Raw genomic sequence first — 20332 nt, 5'->3', positions numbered from 1 at the left:
TACCATTGCTGAATTCCCCATTATCAACATTCTGGGGGTTATCATTGACCAGAAACTGAACTGGACTAGCCACGTAAATATTATTGTTACCAAAGCACATCGGAGGCTATTAATCCTGTAGCAAGTATCTCATCTCCTGACTCACCAAAGCCGTCCACCATCTACAAAGCACATCCCAGGAGTGTGTTGGAATGCTCTCCACTTGCCTAGATGATTACATTCAACAACACTCGATTAGCACCCCATCCATAAACATTAATTCCATCCACCATGATGCACAGTGACAGCTGTGTGTACCATCTACAGGATGCACTGCAGGAACTCACCAAGGCACCTTCGACAGCATCTTCCAACCCCACATGACAAGAGCAACAGAAGCATGAGAACATCACATCTGCAACTTCCCCTCCAAGCTACTCACCATCCCGAAATATATTGGCCTCCCATCGCTGTTGTTGGGTATGAATCTTGGAACTCCTCCCTAAAACACTTTGGGTATACCTACACCAAATGGACTGCAACGGTTCAAGAAGGCAGCTCATCACCACCTTCTCAAAGGCAATTGGGGATGGGCAATGAATGTTAGCCGAGCCAATGAGGCCCAAATCCCCAGGATGAATAATAAAAATATTACAGAAAGAAAATAACTGCTAAATTGAGTGTAGAAATAAGATTTACAAGAATGTAGCCACAGCTTGAAAATTGCAGTAAAACAGAAAGATCGAGTAGCCGCGTATCTTTTTTCTTAGAACAGAGGGAGCCGAGGAGTGGTTTGATTGAGGCATACAAAATCATGATAGTCTAGATGGAGTAAACACAAGAGAGGTCAATTATAAGGAGACACAGATTTAAGGTGGTCAGTGGAAGGATTAGAGGATACATTAGGAAACTTTTTTCACGCACAGGGCGGGAGGTGTCTGGAATTCGCTGCCCGGAGGCAGAAACCCTCAGCTTATTGAAAAGATACCTGAATCGTCACAGCTATGAGTCAGGTGCTTTAAGATGGGTTTAGAATGGGCAGCGAGTTTTTCAGCTGGCACAGACACAAGGGGACAAATGTACTGTCTTTATATACTGTCTTTTTTTTTAAATGGTCTGTAGTAAAACTTCAACAATGTAGAATCACCATGCTGCAATTTCAGTCTGACAAATGCAGCCTAAAATACATATTAGTTCTCCTCAACAGAATGCAGTAAGGGAATTTTTGAAACTGAAAATAAAAATGTACTTACTGTACTGATATCAACTTTAATAACTGGAATGAGTGATCGCCAGGATGATGAAGGGTCTTCTGTTTCAATTTTAATACTGTGAAAATATTAGCAGAGCATACATAAGCACATAAACATGCACAAGTTCATTGAATCATAAAATGGTTACAACACAGAAGGAGGCTATTTGGCCAGTTGACTCTCTGAAGCAGCTATTCTCCTAATGTCATTCACTATCTAGCCTTGCACATTCTTCCTTTTCAGGTAACGATCCAATTCCTTATTGCCTCGATGGAACTGGTCTCCACCACACCCTCAGGTAGTGCATTCCAACTCCTAAGCAGTGAGTGTGATATAGTTTTTCTTCATATCACCATTGCTTTTTTCACAAATTACCTTCCATCTCACTGCTTTTTGATCCTCCCACGAATGGAAATTTTCTCCCCATCTATTCCTTCCAGATCGCACATAGTTTTGAATATTTTTATTGAATCTTCTCTCAACTTTCTCTTCAAAGAAAACAAACATCAATTCTCCAATCTATGTGACTGAAGTTCCTCATCTGTGGAATGATTTGTCTTCACCCTTCAAGTGTGGTGTATACAACTGGACACAATACTTCAGTTAAGCCAAGCCAGTTTTTTATTACAGATTTAAATTTCCTTGCTTTTGTACTTTATGCCCCATTTATGAAACTATGGGCGTGCATGGGGTGTCAGGGAGGGGTAGTACCTCTGGTGGGAGAACATGTTGCGTCCTTTCAGGGCGGTTTGTCCATCCTTTGTCCCCACCTGGCACTCAGCTCTCACCTGTGGCTTCCTGTAGCTGTTTGCATGCGACAGCGGCCACACCCCGGGCAATGGCTTTGACAAGCCGGCTAAATCAGGTGAGGGTAGCCGACGGGTCTGAACCCTCAGCGAGATCGGGAGATGTCTATCACAGCGTGTGAAGACAGAGTCTGGCGGATTGAGCGGATGAGACCAATGGAAGGTCCAACACTCAAGAAGGGAGTCTCTGCAAGCGTCGTGGAACACGAAGAGGACGACAAGACACAGAAGATGTCCTGATCATCCACTGTGCCTAGTCCCATCTCCAGCCGTCTTGACTCTTGTCTTGCCACCGGATCTAGACAGGAATAAGGAAGCGAGAATGGGGCTGACGCTGTGCAGCTCTCCCTCACTTTAATCCAAATCAAGCGCCAGTCTCGACACCATCATCATCAGTGTCCTGTTCAACCTTTGAAGCCCGCTGGCAATGGGTGAGCAATGAAGCAGCAGGTGTGGATACACTGGGAGTTGTAGTCACGGATCTGCACACAGGCGGCTCAGGTCTGATGGTTGTTTTCTGCTGACCGAAGCAGCAGTGAAACTCAGCGTCTACCTGGGCGACTGAGCAGTCCTCTTCAGGAACGCACTGCTCACTCCCATAGAATGAGGAAGGGGCCAGAAAAGGTTCCCTAAACATTGCCTGCTTCACCACACACCCTGGCCAGTTTACTGCGGCTGGCGGGGATCCCATCTTGCGGTCAAACAAACAAAATAAAACACAAGGTAACACGCTCACCAATGGCATTTGGAAGGTACGCACGCTTTTGGACAACCCTACAGCAGACAGACCAGAGAAAACAGCCTTAGTTGCCAGAGAGCTTGCAAGATACAACATTGACATTGCAGCCCTGAGCGAAATTCGTCTTGCCAACATAGGTCAGTTGACTGAAACTGGAGGTGGATACACTTTTTCTGGAGCAGTTGCGGCAGCAATGAGCGATGAGCAGTGACGCCGGAGTTGGATTCACAAACAGGAGTCACCTTGTTTGGAAACTTGACAGTCTACCCAAGGATGTGGGCAACCAGCTTATGACATTACAGCTTCCGCTACAGAACAGAAGTCAAGCCACCCTGATCAGCGCCTATGCCCCCACAATGAACAACCCAGACAAAAGGCAAGTTCTACAGAGAACTAGATGCCCTACTATCAGCAGTGAACAGTACCAACAAGCTGATCTTGCTTGGCGATTTCAAAGCAAGAGTAGGGTGTGACTCTGCAATCTGGCAGGGAGTCATTGGGAGATATGGAGTGGGCAAGTGTAACAGTGACAGCCTACTCTTACTGAATTCCTGTGCAGCACACAACCTCCTCATCACCAACACAACCTTCTGTCTGCCTACCCGTAACAAGACCTCTTGGATGCACCCCTGCTCTAAGCATTGGCATCTTATCGACTACGTCATTGTCAGGAGAAAAGACAGGCAGGGTGCCACAGTGACCAAGGTCATGTGTGGTGCTGACTGCTGGACAGATCAGACAGATCACAGGCTCACTGTCTCCAAAATGAGGCTCCGCATCAGACCCAAAGAGGCGACCACAAGGAAGCTAGGTTATGAAAAGAACCAATGCGGCCAAGTTAAAGAATCCCAGCATGGCTTCAGCACTGGCTGAAGACTTAGAAATCAAGTTTGCTGACCTATAGCTCACAAGCAGTGCTGAGAACGACTGGGAACGCTTCAGGGATGCTGTCCACCAATCTGCATTAAAGATACTCAGGCCCTCTACCCGCAAGCAGCATGATTGGTTTGATGCGAATGATGAGGAGATACAGGCTCTACTTGTTGAAAAGCACCATCTTCATCAGGCCTGTCAGGATGACCAATCATCAGCTACCAAGAAAAATGCTTTTACCAGTACTCGCAGGACAGTCCAGAATAAACTGCGTAAAATGCAGGATGCCTGGCTGAGCGCCAAGGCAGATAAAATACAGGGATACACTGACAGAAACGACTTGATACGGTTCTACAAAGCCCTCAACACTCTCTACGGACCTCAATCTCTCGGGAGTTTCCCCCTCCTGAGTACAGATGGTACAACTCTCACTACAGAGAGGGCTCAGATCCTGCAGAGATGGGCTGAACACTTTGAAGCCATCTTCAACCAACTGTCATCTATTAATGATGAGGCAAGAGACAGGATTCCCCAGGCTGATATCAACAGCGCCATGGGTGACCCACCGGTAGAAGCCGAAGTCATGAAAGCTGTCAGCCAGCTATCCAGCGGCAAAGCCCCAGGAGCAAATGCCATACCCGCAGAGATCTATAAAGCTGCTGGTCCCGCACTTAGCGAGAAGTTCACTGAGTTGTTCCAGTCCTTTTGGAAGCAAGGATCCATTCCTCAGGAATTTAAAGATGCTTCCATCGTACACCTCTACAAGAGGAAGGGCAATCGGCAAGCATGCGACAACCACCGAGGAATCGCACTGTTCTCCATCACAGGAAAAAGCCTTGCAAGAGTCCTGCTAAATCGTCTGGTCACTCATCTGGAGCTGGGCCTGCTTCCAGAGTCACAATGTGGCTTCCATAAAGGTCGCAGGACTAGTGACATGATTTTTGCTGCGCACCAACTTCAGGAGAAGTATCAGGAGCAGAATCACAAGCTCTACACAATCTTTGTTGACCTTGCAAAAGCCTTCGACACTGTAAGGCAACAAGGCCTGTGGAGGATCATGTCAAAGTTCAGCCATCCCCCAAATTCATTCAGATGGTACACCAGTTCCATGATGGCATGATGGCCAGAGTACTGGATAGCGGAGAATCCTCTGAGGCATTCAGGGTCACCAATGGTGTCAAACACAGCTGTGTGCTCGCACCCACACTGTTCAGCATGACGTTTACTGCCATACTGAATGATGCCTTCCAGGACAGTGTTGCTGGAATCAGCATCAAGTATAGAGTGGATGGGAAGCTCTTCAACCTGAGGAGACTTCAAGCTATTACCAAAATGAAAGAGACTGTTCTGAGAGACTTCCCCTTTGCCGATGACTGCACCCTATATACTGGCTCAGAGCCAGAGATGCAAGTCAGCATGGACAAATTTTCCACAGCTTGTGACAACTTTGGACTCACCATCAACATTAAAAAGACCGAAGTCATGCACCCACCTGCTCCTCATGCACCGTACACAGAACTCATAATCACAATCAAAGGGCAGAAACTACAGGCAGTGGACCAGTTCACTCATCTTGGCAGCACCCCCTCCCAAGCAGTGACTATTGATACAGAAGTTAACTGCAGATTAGCAAAGGCAAGTACTGCTTTCGCTAGACTGCACTCCACTGTATGGGAACGTTGAGGAATCAGCCCAGCAACAAAACTGAAGGTCTACAGCGCCGTAGTACTCACTACCCTCCTGTATGCCTGTGAAACGTGGATTGTGTAGCGAAGACATGCAAGACAGCTCAGTCATTTCCACGTTACTTGTCTTCACAAAATGTTACGCGCCAGATGGCAAGGCAAATACCAGACACTGAAGTTCTCTCTAGAGCAAGTCTACCATCAATCCACACACTGCTGATGAGAGCACAGACCCGGTGGGCAGGTCGTGTCATCTGTATGTCAGATGAGCGCGTACTCAAGCAGTTCCTTTTGGGGAAACTCTCTGCTGGAAGGCGCTCACATGGAGGGCAGAAGAAACGTTTCAAAGGCACACTCAAGGCCTCCCTGAAGTCACTTGACATAGATACGACCACTTGGGAAACACTGGCACAAAACCACCCTACCTGGAGCTGCCTCATCCACAAAGGCTGTCAAGCTCACGAAGCAAGGTGTACTGCTGAAGCACACCTTAAGCACGATCTGCGCAAGTCCAGAGCCACCAGCACAACAACTACAGTGTCTACACAAGTCTGTTCAATACGTGCCAGGACATTCCGTGCCTGAATTGGCCTGATCAGTCATCTTCGGACACACTGCAACCAGCCTCAAAATGACTAATGATGTCGAGGTCCTCATTGATGACAACAGACAAACAACATGAAACCATTTTCTTTATTGACTGTATCCACAACTTGTCCTATCAACTTCAATGAGTTATGCATATACACACTTACCCAGATGCCTATAGAAATGTACTCCCTACATTCTTCCTACAAAAATGAATTACTTCACACTTCTCTACATTGAGTTTCATCTGCCACTCATCCACCCATTCCACCAACCTGACAATGTTCTTTTGAAGTTCTACTCCTTACAGTTCACAACACTCTCAACTTTGTATTATCCACAAATTTTGAAATTGTGTCTGTACACCAAAGTTTTGGTCATTTAATGTATGTCAGGAAGTAGTAAGGATCCCAATTCTGGCTCTGGGGAACACAACTATAAACCTCTCTCCATTAACTATTACTCTCTATTTCCTGTCACTCAGCCAAGTTTGTATCTGTGTTGCTACTGTCCCTTTGATTCCATGAGCTTTAACTTTGCTCACATGCCTGTTGCACGGCACTTGATTGAATGCTTTTTTTTTTACAAGTCCATGCAGGTCTCATCAACAGCATTAGCCTCATCAACTCTCTCTGTTACCTCATCAAAAGACATTATCAAATTAGTTAATTATTTGCTCTTAACAAATTGTGCCAGTTTTCCTTAATGCCAACAGTTTCACAAGTAACTATTAATTTTATCCCACATCATTTTTGGAAGCAACCCCACCACCTATGACTGAATATTTTAAAAGTACTCAAAAAATCCAAGGTTAATTGATACAAAAGAGAAATTTCAGATGTACTGATCATTTCTCAAAGCTTCCTAAATTCAACACTTGAGCCATTTATTTAGAAAACTGCAAATATCGTATTCCTTATTTGAGGAAAGAGATAAAGAAAGAGAGAGAGAGAGAGAGAGAAAGAAAGAGAGAGAGAGAGAGAGAAAGAAAGAGAAAAAGAGAGGGGGAAAGTAGGTAACTAGTCCTGTGACTTCAACATCAATCACAGGGAAGTTACTGAGATGTATTATCTCAGACAAAATGACTGAGCACATGGAGAGATATCAATTGATCAAAGTCAACATGAATTTTCAAAGGGCAAATTCTGTGGCTGTTTTGTATCTTCGCACACTCTTTTTCCCTGTTAGGGAATAGTAGAGAACGTGTTTTGATCCTCGTAGAGTCTGTTAACTTTTAAAGAGAAATTCTAAATCCCTGTTATTTACTAAAAGAATGAAGTCACAAGATTGCACAGTTTAAACAAATAGTTTCACTATAGAACAGTCAAACAAATCAAATACAATTAAAGTTTATTTATTAATGTCACAAGTAGGCTTACATTAACACTGCAATGAAGTTAGTGAAAGTCCCTTAGTCGCTTTGCAATATTAAAAAAACAGTCACTCATATTCAATTAAACTTCTTTTCTTCCACTTTGGATTCCACCACCCCCACCTGCTATTTGATATTTGGCTACTTTTCAGGCTCTGAAAGATTCCTTCACATTACAAGACAAAACTACAATGCCACAGTTGAGGATGCAAGGCTGAAGCTCAAGTCTGGGAAATTGTCTTTTCCTGGCTTAGCCTTGTGGCTGAAAGTTGTAAACTGGCCTCTCAACTGCTAGGTGTAACACGCTTGCCTGCTTCTGATGGTGCTAGCAATAAGTGAGTGGGCGAGGACCTAGCAGATAGAGTATAACGTTGGCAAATGTGAGGTTATCCACTTTGGAAGAAGTAATAGTAGGATGGATTATTACTTAAATGGTGAAAAGTTGCAGCATGCTACTGTGCAGCAGGACCTGGGGGTCCTTGTGCATGAATCGCAAAAACTCGGTCTGCAGGTGCAGCAGGTGATCAAGGAGGCGAATGGAATGTTGGCCTTTATCACGAGGGGGCTAGAATACAAAAGCAGGGAGGTCTTGCTGCAACTGTACAAGGCACTGGTGAGGCCACAACTGGAGTACTGTGTGCAACTTTGGTCCCGATCGGGCCTGTACTCGTTGGAGTTTAGAAGGCTGAGGGGGGATCTTATAGAGACTTATAAGATGATGAAGGGGCTAGATAGGGTATAGGTAGAGAGATTCTTTCCACTTAGAAAGGAAACCAGAACTAGAGGGCACAGCCTCAAAATAAGGGGGGAGGCAGTTTAGAACAGAGTTGAGGAGGAACTTCTTCTCTCAGAGGGTGGTGAATCTCTGGAATTCTCTGCCCACTGAAGTGGTGAAGGCTACCTCGTTGAACATGTTTAATTCATGGGTAGGTAGATTTCTGATCGATAAGGGAATTAAGGGTTATGGGGAACAGGTGGATAAATGGAACTGATCCACTTCAGGTCAGCCATGATCTTACTGAATGACAGGGCAGGCTCAAAGGGCTAGATGGCCTACTCCTGCTCCTATTTCTTATGTTCTTATACCATTTTTCCTCATTGATTCGTCATTCCGTGCATTTGGCTATCTGCCTCTCTCAAATTCCATGACTCCAAAAATTAGCTTTGTATGCCCAACACACAAATACAAAGTCATGCAGATTTGAAAGGTTAGCTCTATTTCCTCTCAGCACAGACATGGCCAGACTTTAGTTTTCCAACATTTTCTGTTTTGTTTCAGATTCCAGCATCTGCAGTATTTAACTTTTATTAAGTACAAATATAACTTACTTAAAGCTATCTCTAGTTACTAACGTAAGTGACTCAGCTTTTCATTACATCTATTAAGGACACTGATGAAGAAATAGTGTTGTGTAATCCATATGACACAAAATTAGGTATCACAGTAAACTGTTTGAATCAGGAGGATAAAACTACAGAGCGACAGAGATAGGCTAAGTCAGTGGGCAAAACTATGGGAGAAGCAGTACAATGTCAAGGAGAAAGAATCATCCATTTTGGATCCAATAACTACTGGAATTTTTGTAATGGTGAGAGACTATAAACTAGGAACGGATCCTTCAGTTAGATGCCATCTGCAATACTGAGTTTGATTTTGGATACTGAACTTCAACATTTACTGGCCTTTGAAAAGTACAGTGCAAATAAGCCTGAATGATACCAAGGCTCAAGGGTTCAATTGAGAGGACAGATTTCACCTACTTGGTTTGTATTCACTTAAATTGAGAGGATTGAGTAATCTGCTCAAAGGGACTTTAAATGAGATTCAGTAGGATGGATGCAGAGAAACTACATTTTCAGGTGCAGGGTTCCTGTGGTTTTCAGGCGGTATAATCTAAATATTAGAGACAGGTTATTTGAGAGTGAAATTGGGAACTACTTCTTCATTAAAAAAGAGAGTATGGTGGAAATCTGGAAATGATTTCTCCAAAGGATTACAGGGCCAACTGGGATACTGGAAGTTCTGGTTTCCGAAAATGGCATAGCATTAACTAGCGGCGATTTCCAGAACTTTTTGCTCTCCAATGGTATCCGACACATCCAGAATGCACCTTATCATCCTTGTCAAATGGACTGGCAGAATGAGCAGTTGAAACTTTCAAAAATGGCATGAAAAAGTAACTGGCGGTATCCATGGAAACCAAACTGGCACAACTTTTGTCTGATTGTAGATCACAGCATACAGGTGTTGCCCCAGCAGAGCTGTTAATGGGACGACAGTTTCATACCAGGATTAAGTCTGCTATTCCCAAATTTGGTAAGGTGGGTGGAGTCCCAACAAAACAACCAAAAAAGAAATTACAGCTCTAAAAGGACTGAACAAGCTTTCGCAATGGGTGATCTGGTCCCAGTTGGGTTCCTGGGATTGTTATGGAAAAAACAGGCCTAGTATCTTACAAGAGCAAAATCCGGGGAAGACCTTAAAGAAGCAATTGGACCATCTCAGAGCCAAAGAGTCCACACCTGAGCAGGCCTCACTACTGGCCATGAAGATGGCCACTTCCTCAGCTCGAAGCAGACTTTGCAACAGCCCCTCCAGATATTAAAGGCTCAGAGATGGAAGTGGTCACTGGGCTGAAACGGAACTTGAAGAACCCACTGTGGTAATCTGTGACGCTCCCTCCAAAAAACAAAGTTCCCTGTTCAGTTTACACTGCCTGACTCGGCCCTGCCTTTGATGAATCTCAGGCTGACCACTAAGCAACATAAAAGGACCTTCTCGCAGTGGGGGTGCTGGGAGAAACATGGACCTAAGTGGGGAGGGATGTTATGATGGCCACGAAGTACATAGGGAATCACTGATGGATCTCCCCGTGCATTTCATGGAGAACGAGCTTCCTTCTTGAGTGAGCTGAGGCTTGTTGAATGAGAAGCCATTTGCGGGAGTTTTTAAACTCAACTGCTCAACCCAGACTGGTGTTGTCAGTCCAAAAGGTGTAGACTGCCTCGCTGTAAGCCATAGGCACGTCCTTCTCTTTGGTACACAATAATGAGTATTTGGCGATGGGAAACTAGCATTTGGCTGAATTACTAAACTAGCCATTAGATAATAGTGAAAACATACTGTACCAATATTAAGGGTCACAGCCATTATGGTTAATTAATCTATACACATGCAAATATAGCCCTACATCTTAGATATTAAGTATTAAACAATAATTCCTCTCAAATTTCAGCTAATACTAGAACTATTTCATATAATATTGTACAAGTACAGACTACCCTGAATATGATGAATGTACATAGTTCATACACATTAACCCTAACAGTCAATCGCAGTTACAAAACTCACTGATGTGTCTGAACAAGTTAACCTTTCCATTAATAAAATCAGAAAATGCAGTAAATATCACAGGTCCGAGAGCGTTTTGGAGAATTAAATGGAGTTAATATTTCAGGTTGGTGAACTTCCTTCAGAATCATTAACGTTTCCATTAGTGGGTTCATAAATGCTAGATTTCAGAAAGAAACAGGTGTTGTTACATGTAAAGGAAATTTGCAATAAAAATGGGGGGGGGGGGGGGGGGGGGGGGGGGGGGGGAGAAGAGACAAAACAAGTTACAACACCCTGAATCCTGTGACTCATATTTCATTAAAGCTAAAAAGCATATTTCCAGATTTGAGTAGGATTAGGCAAGAACTTTGAGAATGGCCTCAGATAAAACATGCAACAACATTTCCAATTCTAATCTGAACAAGGTGTTCCCAAGCTAAAGAATATTCTTAGCGAAATAAATAATGCTGGAGATTAGTTTAAAAGGGAGGTTGATGCCACTTGTGAATCTTCGGTAATCTTGGTTATTTTACCAATAGTAAACACAGCATTTAAAAAAACTCCGAGCACAAAAATTACGATTAAAATTGTTTCTGATTGGCATTTCAATCACACTTTCTAAATGCTGAAATGCAAGAGTATAGACACATGGCTGAATATTATGAGTGTGTGTCGGGGGGAGGGGGGGGCAACAACAATAAATCCCCACCCACACCCCGAAAGAACACCAGCGTGGAATACATATGCTCCACACCAACCCACCCTGTAGCCGAGGGTCGAGTGGTACTTTTTGCCCCTCACTGGGAAGTCCCACGCCATGAAGTTGCTGCTCAATCCATCAGTCTCAACTCTCAAGAAGGGATCAGTGGTTACTGCAGGAAAAGGCCCAAGGAGAATCCAGAGTCTTGGGCCAGGATAGTTTGAGTAGGTTAGGGAGAGGGACGAGGTGTGGGTTTTAGGGATGGAGTGGGTAGGAAGGAAGGGGTGTTTTCCTCCCCCATTTCATTCCACTCTAAGCATTTGAGTAAAAAAGAAATCAGGCTTCTTGCTCCCACTTGGCTGCCCATGCCATAAATAATAACAAGCCTAACTGAACCTTCATTATATATTTAAATATAGTGGGTGGGATGCCAATTTCTAGGGTTGTCATGAGGATGATAACCTCAAGCGTTTTTGCCTGCTAAAGTGGATATAAAAGATCCCACGGTACTAATTAAAGAAAAGTTGGTAGATCTCCCAAGCCTTATCCCCGTTCATATGCTATAAATAAATGGGCGGCATCATGGCACAGTGGTTAGCACTGCTGTCTCAGTGCCAGGGACCCAGTTCAATTGCACTGTGTGGAATTTGCATGTTCTCCCTGTGTCTGCATGGGTTCCTCTGGGTGCTCCAGTTTCCTCCCACAGTCTAAAGATGAGCGGATTAGGTTGATTGGCCATGCTAAATTGCCCCTTAGGGTCAGGGAGACCAGGAGGGTAAATATGTGGGTTACTAAGATAGGTGGGATTGTTGTCGGTGCAGGCTCGATGGGCCTCCTTCTGCACTGTAGATTCTATGATAATTGTCTACTGCGTTTGTTTCCCTAAAAGTAATAGCACTTCTAAACAATTGCTTCATCTTTAATTTTCCATAACGGTCAGAGCTACTATTCTGAATTATATTTTCCAAATGCACCAAAGCTATATAACAATTTGACTCCAGAACAGTATAGATCAAAGTTTCAACAAAAAGAAATCCACCTGGTAACTGAATACAAAAAATAGAATAGGTAAATGAAACAAGATTCTGGAGAAAAAAGACTTTTAGGTCAAGCACTGAGCCAGGGAAGATAGTTTCCATGTTGTTCATCCATTTCCCCCATCTGGATTAACAAAAACGCACAAGTGACAGAAAACAAATTACCAGGCCTCCCTCCTAGCTCAGAGATGCAGGGCTTGGTACTATCTATAGGACAGTTAGAAACTGATCATTTGACTCACTTTTTTTCCTCTAAATCTAATTTTGATCATTCTGGCAAAAACTCCCCCTCCATTGCTCCATTCTGTTCAAATGATTTGAACTTTATCTCCATCACTTCTGTTAGGTCACATCTGCTTTGGGCTCCAATAAAATCTAATGACATCATTCCCACAGCTCTGATTTTGAGTTCTCCCACACATCCTATCCTGTCCTGACAGTCTCTAATTGTTACTACTATACCCTGTGCTCGTTAGGCTTGCCCTCTCTGGTTCTTCCTTAGCCCCAAACATATGCTTGCTGTTCTTGCTTTTAAAATTTCCTATCTAATTAGTTCTTTCCCAAAATCTCAAAATTGGAGAACCATTTCGCTGTCTCAGTTAGGCTTTCCTTCTGCATTTCAATAGCCTTTAAAATTCAAACTATAAACCACCTAATATTTTCAGTCTGATTGATTTGTTTTCATAAGATCGCGCTCTAGGTCGAAGTGTCAAATGAGCAAGAAAACAGCAGTGAATGGCTCGCTAGTTATTTCAGCAAGCCATGAATCACAATCTTATGGTACTTAGTGCAATAAAAGAGCCCCAATTTGATTTTCGCTGGAATGGACCCGCTAGGCACGTGACTCGCCCAAAGTGACTGCAGCTCTATGGACAGCTGCATATAAACTTTAACAATGGACATGCAGGCAGTCACGCCCGGAAGATGGCACCGAGAAGAGCTATCCCAAGGTTCACAGAAGGAGAGCTGGGCCGCCTGCTGGACGTAGTGGAGGAGAGAAGGGACATTTTCTCCCCCACAGACAGAGAACGAGCCAGGGGTCAGGCCAGCAATGAGGCCTGGGAGGCAGAGGTGACAGCAGTCAGTGCCCATGCACTGGCAAGGAGGGCCGGCCACCAGACAAACTTAGTTGCCTCATTCAGGCAGCAAGGGTGAGTGTCCATCCAGTCCTGACAGAAATCCCATCTATTGCACCTAGGAGGTCCACATTGATCCACTCCCCAACACGCTGCGACCTTCCAGCACCCGACTCCCTAATACCTTCCTCCAACTCCTCTAGCAGCCCCGCATCACAACCGCTGCCTGCCGTGGCACACTCCTGACAAACCCCACCTCTGACATCGACACCCCATGCCCTCTCAGCCAGGCTTTCAATCCCCCACAGAGGGATTGTCCACACAGGAGTAAATGGCCTATAAATGCCAGGAGTGGAAGAAACAGGAGGTAGATTCCCGATCTGCAAATCCTCACTCCCTTTGAGGGGAGACCCTTGATGTGGAGGCGGAGGTGGAGGTGGTCAAGATTGTGAGGGACAGCCAGGTTGGAGTGCAATCAGGAAGCGAGCATCTGTAAAACTTTCATTCATATATCTCAAGTGAGCGGCACGCTGCCCAGGCGCTTGTCCCTCCCTTCCACTGAACCTGGTGTCCTTTTTTGCAGGAGACGACCTCAATGAACCCAGCCCATTGGGGTCACTGTCTGGTACGCACAACAGAGCTGTTGATGTACATCTGGTGGAGGCAGGAATCAAGGCCTCAGGCATTCAGAGGTCTGCAGGAGGCAAGGAATCAGTTGATCCCAATCCAAGTGCTAGGTCGCTGCAATTAGATTGCCCTAAGCTGCTGGAGCTGCAGCAGCAGAGTGCAGGAAGGGCTGTCAGCAACACTACAGAACTGCAAGGTTGCTGGGAGGAGTCCCACACTGCAGGTGCAGGAGATATTGCCAGCATTGCAGGGTAGCCAGGCCAACACTGCAAAGGTTGCCATGGGTGACAGCGTCCAAGGCATGACTGAGTTACAGCGGGTCATGGCTGCTGGCTTCAAGAGCTTGGTCCAGTCTCAGAGGGCACTTGCTGTGGGCATCAAGAGCTTGGACCAGACAGAGGATCAGCAAGGGCTCACACACCTTGGGGTAAATGCAGTTGGGCCTCCAGGATTGGCAGGGCTTCTGGAACTCAGTCCAGCTGCTCTGCTGTCAGGGGTACATTGGCATCCTGAGGGAGAAGGGTTGAAGCTCTTGGTGGGGCCTTCCACCCGACACTAGGCCTTCTGAATCCCCCCTTCCTGACACTGGTATATAGACGTGGCGATAGGCTTTGTAAGATTAAGAAGTTGTAGTGTCACCAAGAGGACTGCATGAGTTAGATTTAGAAAAATAGACACTGTTCAGAATCATGCACACCACTTAATATTATTGCACTGTTAGTTTACCTGTGAGTAATGTGTCTGTGATTCGCCTCCCATAGGGATGACTGTACCACAAGCATCATTCTGCATGGGACAGGCCCTTCAACCCAAGTATGGTATCCTCATTTCCCGACATCTGTGCCAGACCCTTGACTGGCATAGGACTCCAAGCATTCATCTCAAGTTATCCCAGCAGTGGATGCCCTGTAGATCCAATGTGTTACATAGCCTGGCATGGGCATCCCTACCACCCCCTCCCTCCCCAAACAACCCTGTGCCTCCCCACCCCCTGGTCATTGCACCAGTGGTTATTCCAACCCTCACTCAGACATGGCCTAGGTGCCAGTATGCAATCAGATGTTTGCCTGCCTCCTGTCTTCCTACTGCCTCTTCTGGCCTGGGCCGGCCTTGCAGTGCAAGGATGTCTCCCTCCTCTGTAGCAGTAGTAGCATCAGCCACAAGAATGACCACAGTACCCCCAGACCGGCAAAAACCTGCTCAAACCACTGCACCGATACAAGCCTCCCCCAACCCACCCCTCACCATGGCTGAGACCACCCTCCCCCTGCCCCCCAGTCCCAAAGATTGGTGCTCAGTCGTGCTCATCTTTTCATTCACTTTCATCAGTGCTATGCCTGAATCCCATTTATATAGAGCAGCTATAATTCTCGCCAGTGTGAATTCTGATTGATGAGGTGGTTAACTTAAGTCAGGGCAGACGAGTGCTGCACTCACTGATTACATTGGAACGCGTTTAAAAGCAAGTTAATATGCGTCTCACCTATTTTAGTTGCAAAGCTGCTCATGCTTGGAAAAGATAGCTGGTAAGATCGGAACCAGCTTGAAATCGGGCACATTTCCCATTTCACCTTGCACACAATCTTGCCACCACACCACACTAAATACGGGCAGGAGAGGTCAAAAGTCACACCCCTAGTCTTGTTAAATTCAGGGTTTGTCTGCACTACAACCTTTAATAAGTTTCTCAATAGAAGAAACAAAATTTCCAATAGTTTAAATGGGGCAAAACCAACACAAAATCAGATATGGATTCGTTCAGATTTCTCCCCATATGCAGCACAATTTAAAAATATATTCAAATGTCCTCCAGGTGAATATTATGACACTTCTGCTGTTCAGATTACAGAAGACCAATGTTTATGCATCACCGTAAGATATTTAGTTGCATAACTGTAGACCTAAACATTTGGTTAGTCATCAATATAAAGGAAGCTGATTACAGCAGTGCAAAAACTGAGTTGGTTTAGAAACTGGGCTTTCCAGCTAATTATCTGGCAAATGTGAAAACACAAATCTGGAACTGGTAAATACATTAAGTTTAGTTTCTATACCTTTCAAGTTTCGACTTTGATTTCGTCCTGTTTTTCTTCACTTTTGTATTCTCTCTTTTAGGAATGATTGTTGGTTCCAATCCAAACAGTTCTTGTAAGTGTGCGTACAAGTCATAACGATTGTAAACATGGAATTCAAAGCCATTCACTGTGATATACAATCTAGTTTCTGCTTTTGGATCTAAAAGAAAAACAGTGGGTGCAATCTTAGTTAGTGTAAGATGTAAAATGTGACATAAACTATGACAAGTTGTAAACTAGGCTGGAAAACTGCATTTCTAAAACAATTTATTTTAAACAAATTGTAGCTGAGTGCCACAATGATTCCTTTGCAAAGTGATTTTAAAAAATTCCCAACATTAATGTTTAAATTACATTTTATTCAGGGATAGTGTCAGCAAAGTGGTAGCACCCTTGCCTGCGTAAGAGGTTCAGGGATTCAAGCTTTATGCAAAGGACTTGAGCGCATAGTCTAAACTGACAGTTGTGTAATACTGAAGCAATGCTGTATTGTTAGGGGTCCCATCTTTCAGGGGATATTAAACCAAAGCCCTGACAGCCATAAAAGATCCAATGAAGGGCAAGGGAATTCTCCTGGCCAATGCTCATCTCTCAATCAACACATCCAAAACACAGATTAATAAATCAATAATCTCACTACTACCTGTGATGTTGAAGCATGCAAATAGGCACCTTCTCAAGAGCAATTAGAGATGGCTAATAAATGCTGGCATTTATTACATAGAGTGAATCAAGTTGACTGAATTGCATCATCCATCCAGCACTCTGGCTGAAGATTGTTTCAGGTGTTTTAGCCTTGTCTTTTGCACTGATGTGCCCTCCCCCAACAAAAAAGACTGGATCTGTTTTTGGAGCCTCCTCCTCATGTTAGCTGTTTTATTGCCCACTACCATTCCCAACTGGATGCGACAGGACTGCAGAGTTGAAGTCTGTTGTGTTGATTGTGAGATTGCTTAGCCTGTTTGTTGCATGCAGCATTGGCTATTTGGTATGCAAACAGTTATGTGCTGTAGCTTCACTAGGTGAAGCGGGAAGGTGCAGTAATCAGCAGGAGGCTTCAATGTACGTGTTTGACCTCATGCTATGAGACCTTATGGTATCCAGGGTCAATCTTGAGGGGTCCCAGGCAACTCCCAGCCAGCGAAGCTCAGATCCCTTGAATGCAAACAAAAATTCCCACTGTGGTAGATGATGGAAGTTAAATCCAATTAATACATCTGGAATTATAAAATAGTCTCTGCATAAAACTACTGTCATCGTAAAAATTAGTTAAGAAATCTGTCAGATTTATCTGGTCTGATCTACCTGAGGTCCACAGCAGTGTGGCTGACCACCTGGCACTGACCTAGGTACGATGGCAGGACAAATTCAGTTCGGCCAATGATCACCTGATAAGTCCACTGCCAATCATTGGCAAAGTGACAGAAGGGGCCATCAATGGAGACTTTCCACAAAGCGGGACACTCTAGCACAAAGGAAGATAGCTGTTGTTGGAGGTCAAAAGACCATAAGGCTTGGAAGCAGAAGTAGGCCACTTGGCCTATTGAGTATGCTCCACCATTCATTGAGATCATAAATACAAATGCAGCCTCGTCAACCCGAAGTCCTCCCTATGGATGTCTGGGAGCTAGTGCCCCACAGACCAGTCACTGTCACAGAACTACTCACACATTACAATAATTTCGCATACCACCAAGACCATCCCTGGATACATCCTGTGCCATCAGCAGGACAGACCGATTGGAGGTGGCAGCATAGATGGCAATAGACAGTTGGGAGGGAGTTGCCTGGGACCCCTCAAGATTGACCCTGGACATCATAAGGTCTCATAGCATGAGGTCAAACACGTACATTGAAGCCTCCTGCTGATTACTGCACCTTCCCGCTTCACCTAGTGAAGCTACAGCACATAACTGTTTGCATACCAAATAGCCAATGCTGCATGCAACAAACAGGCTAAGCAATCTCACAATCAACACATCAGACTTCGACTCTGCAGTCCTGTCACATCCAGTTGGGAATGGTAGTGGGCAATAAAACAGCTAACATGAGGAGGAGGCTCCAAAAACAGATCCAGTCTTTTTTGTTGGGGGAGGGCACATCAGTGCAAAAGACAAGGCTAAAACACCTGAAACAATCTTCAGCCAGAGTGCTGGGTGGATGATGCATTTCAGTCAATTTGATTCACTCTATGTAATATCAAGAAACGGCTAAAGGCACTAGATACTGCAATGGCTACAGGCCCTAAAAATCTTCTAATAATACTGAAGAAGCACTCCAGGACAAGCAGGGCCTTTAGCTATGCAATCCAGTGCAACAACACTGTCATCTACCTGGCAAAGTGGAAACTTGCCAAAGTGTGTCCTGTGTACAAATAGCAGGACAAATTCAGCTCAGCCAATGATCACCTGATAAGTCCACTCTCAATCACCGGCAAAGTGACAGAAGGGGCCATCAACGGAGACTTTCCACAAAGCGGGACACTCTAGCACAAAGGAAGGTAGTTGTTGTTGTTGGAGGTCAAAAGACCATAAAGCTTGGAAGCAGAAGTAAGCCATTCGGCCTATTGAGTATTCAATGAGATCATAATCCTCAACTCCATTTTCCTACCATATCCCCATCACCCTCGATTTCCTTGCTGATTAAAAATCTGCCCCTCAGCCTTGAACAAACCTAAAAAGAGTTCCACAGATTCACTCACCTGTTGGAGAGGAAATTCCTCCTTACCTGTTAAATGGTTGACCTCTTACTCAGATTATGCACTAAGGTCCTAGGCTTTCCCACAAGAGGAACAACTTCTCATCTACCCCGTTAGGCCCCATGAGAATCCTATATGTCTCAATAAGGTTGCCTCTCATTCTTCTAAACTCCAATGCGTACAGCCCCAATTGACTTAACCTCTCCTCTAAGAAAATCCCTGCATACCCAGGATCAATCTAGTGAATCTTCTCTCAACAGCCACCAATGCAAGTATGTTTTTCCTTAGATAAAGGGACCAAAACGCTTCACAGTATTCGAGCTGTGGCCTATTTGGTGCTTTGTATAGTTTTAACAAGACGTCTTTATTTTTATACTGCATTCCCTTTGAAAGGCCAACATTCCATTTGCCTTCCCAATTACTCACTGGACTTGCATGCTCGCTTGTGATTGATGCATGAGCACCCTCAAATCCCTCTATACTGTAAGTTTGTGCAGTATTTCTTCTTTTAAATAATTTTCAGCTCCTTTATTCTTTTTATCAAAGTGCATAACTTCACACTTTCCTCTACTATATTCCATCTGCCAAGTTTTTGCCCACTCACTTAACCTATCTATATACCACTGTAGACTCTTCATGCCATCCTCACCACTTGCCTTCCCACCTATACCTTATTATCAACTTTTTGTATGCTACCTTATCAAACGCTTTTTAGAAATCCAAAATATATTGTATCTCCCAGTTCCCTTTTATCCAGCTCATGATTACCTCCCCTTTTATCCAGCTCATGATTACCTCAAATAATTCTAATAAATTTGTCAGGCATGATTTCCTCTTCATGAAGCTGTGCTGAATCTGCTTAATTATGTTATGTATTTCTAAATGTTCTGCTATTATATCCTTTATCACAGACTCCATTTTCTCAATGACAGAAATTAAGTTAACTGGAATATAGTCATTTTTTTTAAATCTCCCTCCCTTTTTGAATAAGAAGGTTACATTGGCAGTTTTTTAGTCCTCTGAGACTTTGAGAATTCTTAGAAGGTAACAACCAGTGCATCCTCTATCTCAGTAGTTACTTCTTTTGATAACCTAGGATGCAACCCATCAGGTCCAGGGGGCTTATCAGCCTTTAGCCCCATTAGTTCCCCTAATAGTGATAGTTATTGTATTTATTTTCTCCTCCAACTTTTCCCCCTTGATTATTTAGTATTTTTGGAATGCTATTAGGGTCTTCTACTGTGAAGACTGATGCAAAATATTTAACTCTTCTGCCATTTCCTGGTTCCCGATTATTATTTCCCCAGCCTCACTCTTTAACAGATCTATGTTCACTTTGGCCTCTCTTTTCCTTTTTATATTCCTCACTATTTTACCCTCAGTTTATCGTCTCCCCATTTTTTTAAGTCACCTTTTGTTGATCTTCAAAATTTTTCCAATCTTCTGGCTTATCTTAATCTTTGCCGCATAGGTACAACTGTTAACATCCT

At 44.2% G+C, this 20332-nt stretch overlaps 1 protein-coding gene across 8 annotated transcripts in view; it reads right to left on the bottom strand.

Annotated features, from left to right (window-relative positions):
• Positions 1–20332, bottom strand: part of kiaa1109 (KIAA1109 ortholog) — a 487987-nt gene that overhangs the window by 407508 nt on the left and 60147 nt on the right. For all 8 annotated transcript variants that reach the window (XM_080193511.1, XM_080193510.1, XM_080193515.1 and 5 more), the window contains exons 7-8: positions 16124–16304; positions 1233–1308 (exon numbers count right to left, since the gene is read on the bottom strand). In XM_080193511.1, coding sequence (XP_080049637.1) covers positions 1233–1308; positions 16124–16304 — 257 coding nt within the window. The remainder of the gene's footprint in view (positions 1–1232; positions 1309–16123; positions 16305–20332) is intronic.

This window comes from Carcharhinus amblyrhynchos, chromosome 1, assembly GCF_965287045.1.
Source record: "Carcharhinus amblyrhynchos chromosome 1, sCarAmb.v2.hapA, whole genome shotgun sequence".
NCBI lineage: Eukaryota > Metazoa > Chordata > Chondrichthyes > Carcharhiniformes > Carcharhinidae > Carcharhinus > Carcharhinus amblyrhynchos.
Note: the sequence above shows the minus strand (reverse complement) of the source record. Positions and strands in the feature narration are given on the sequence as shown.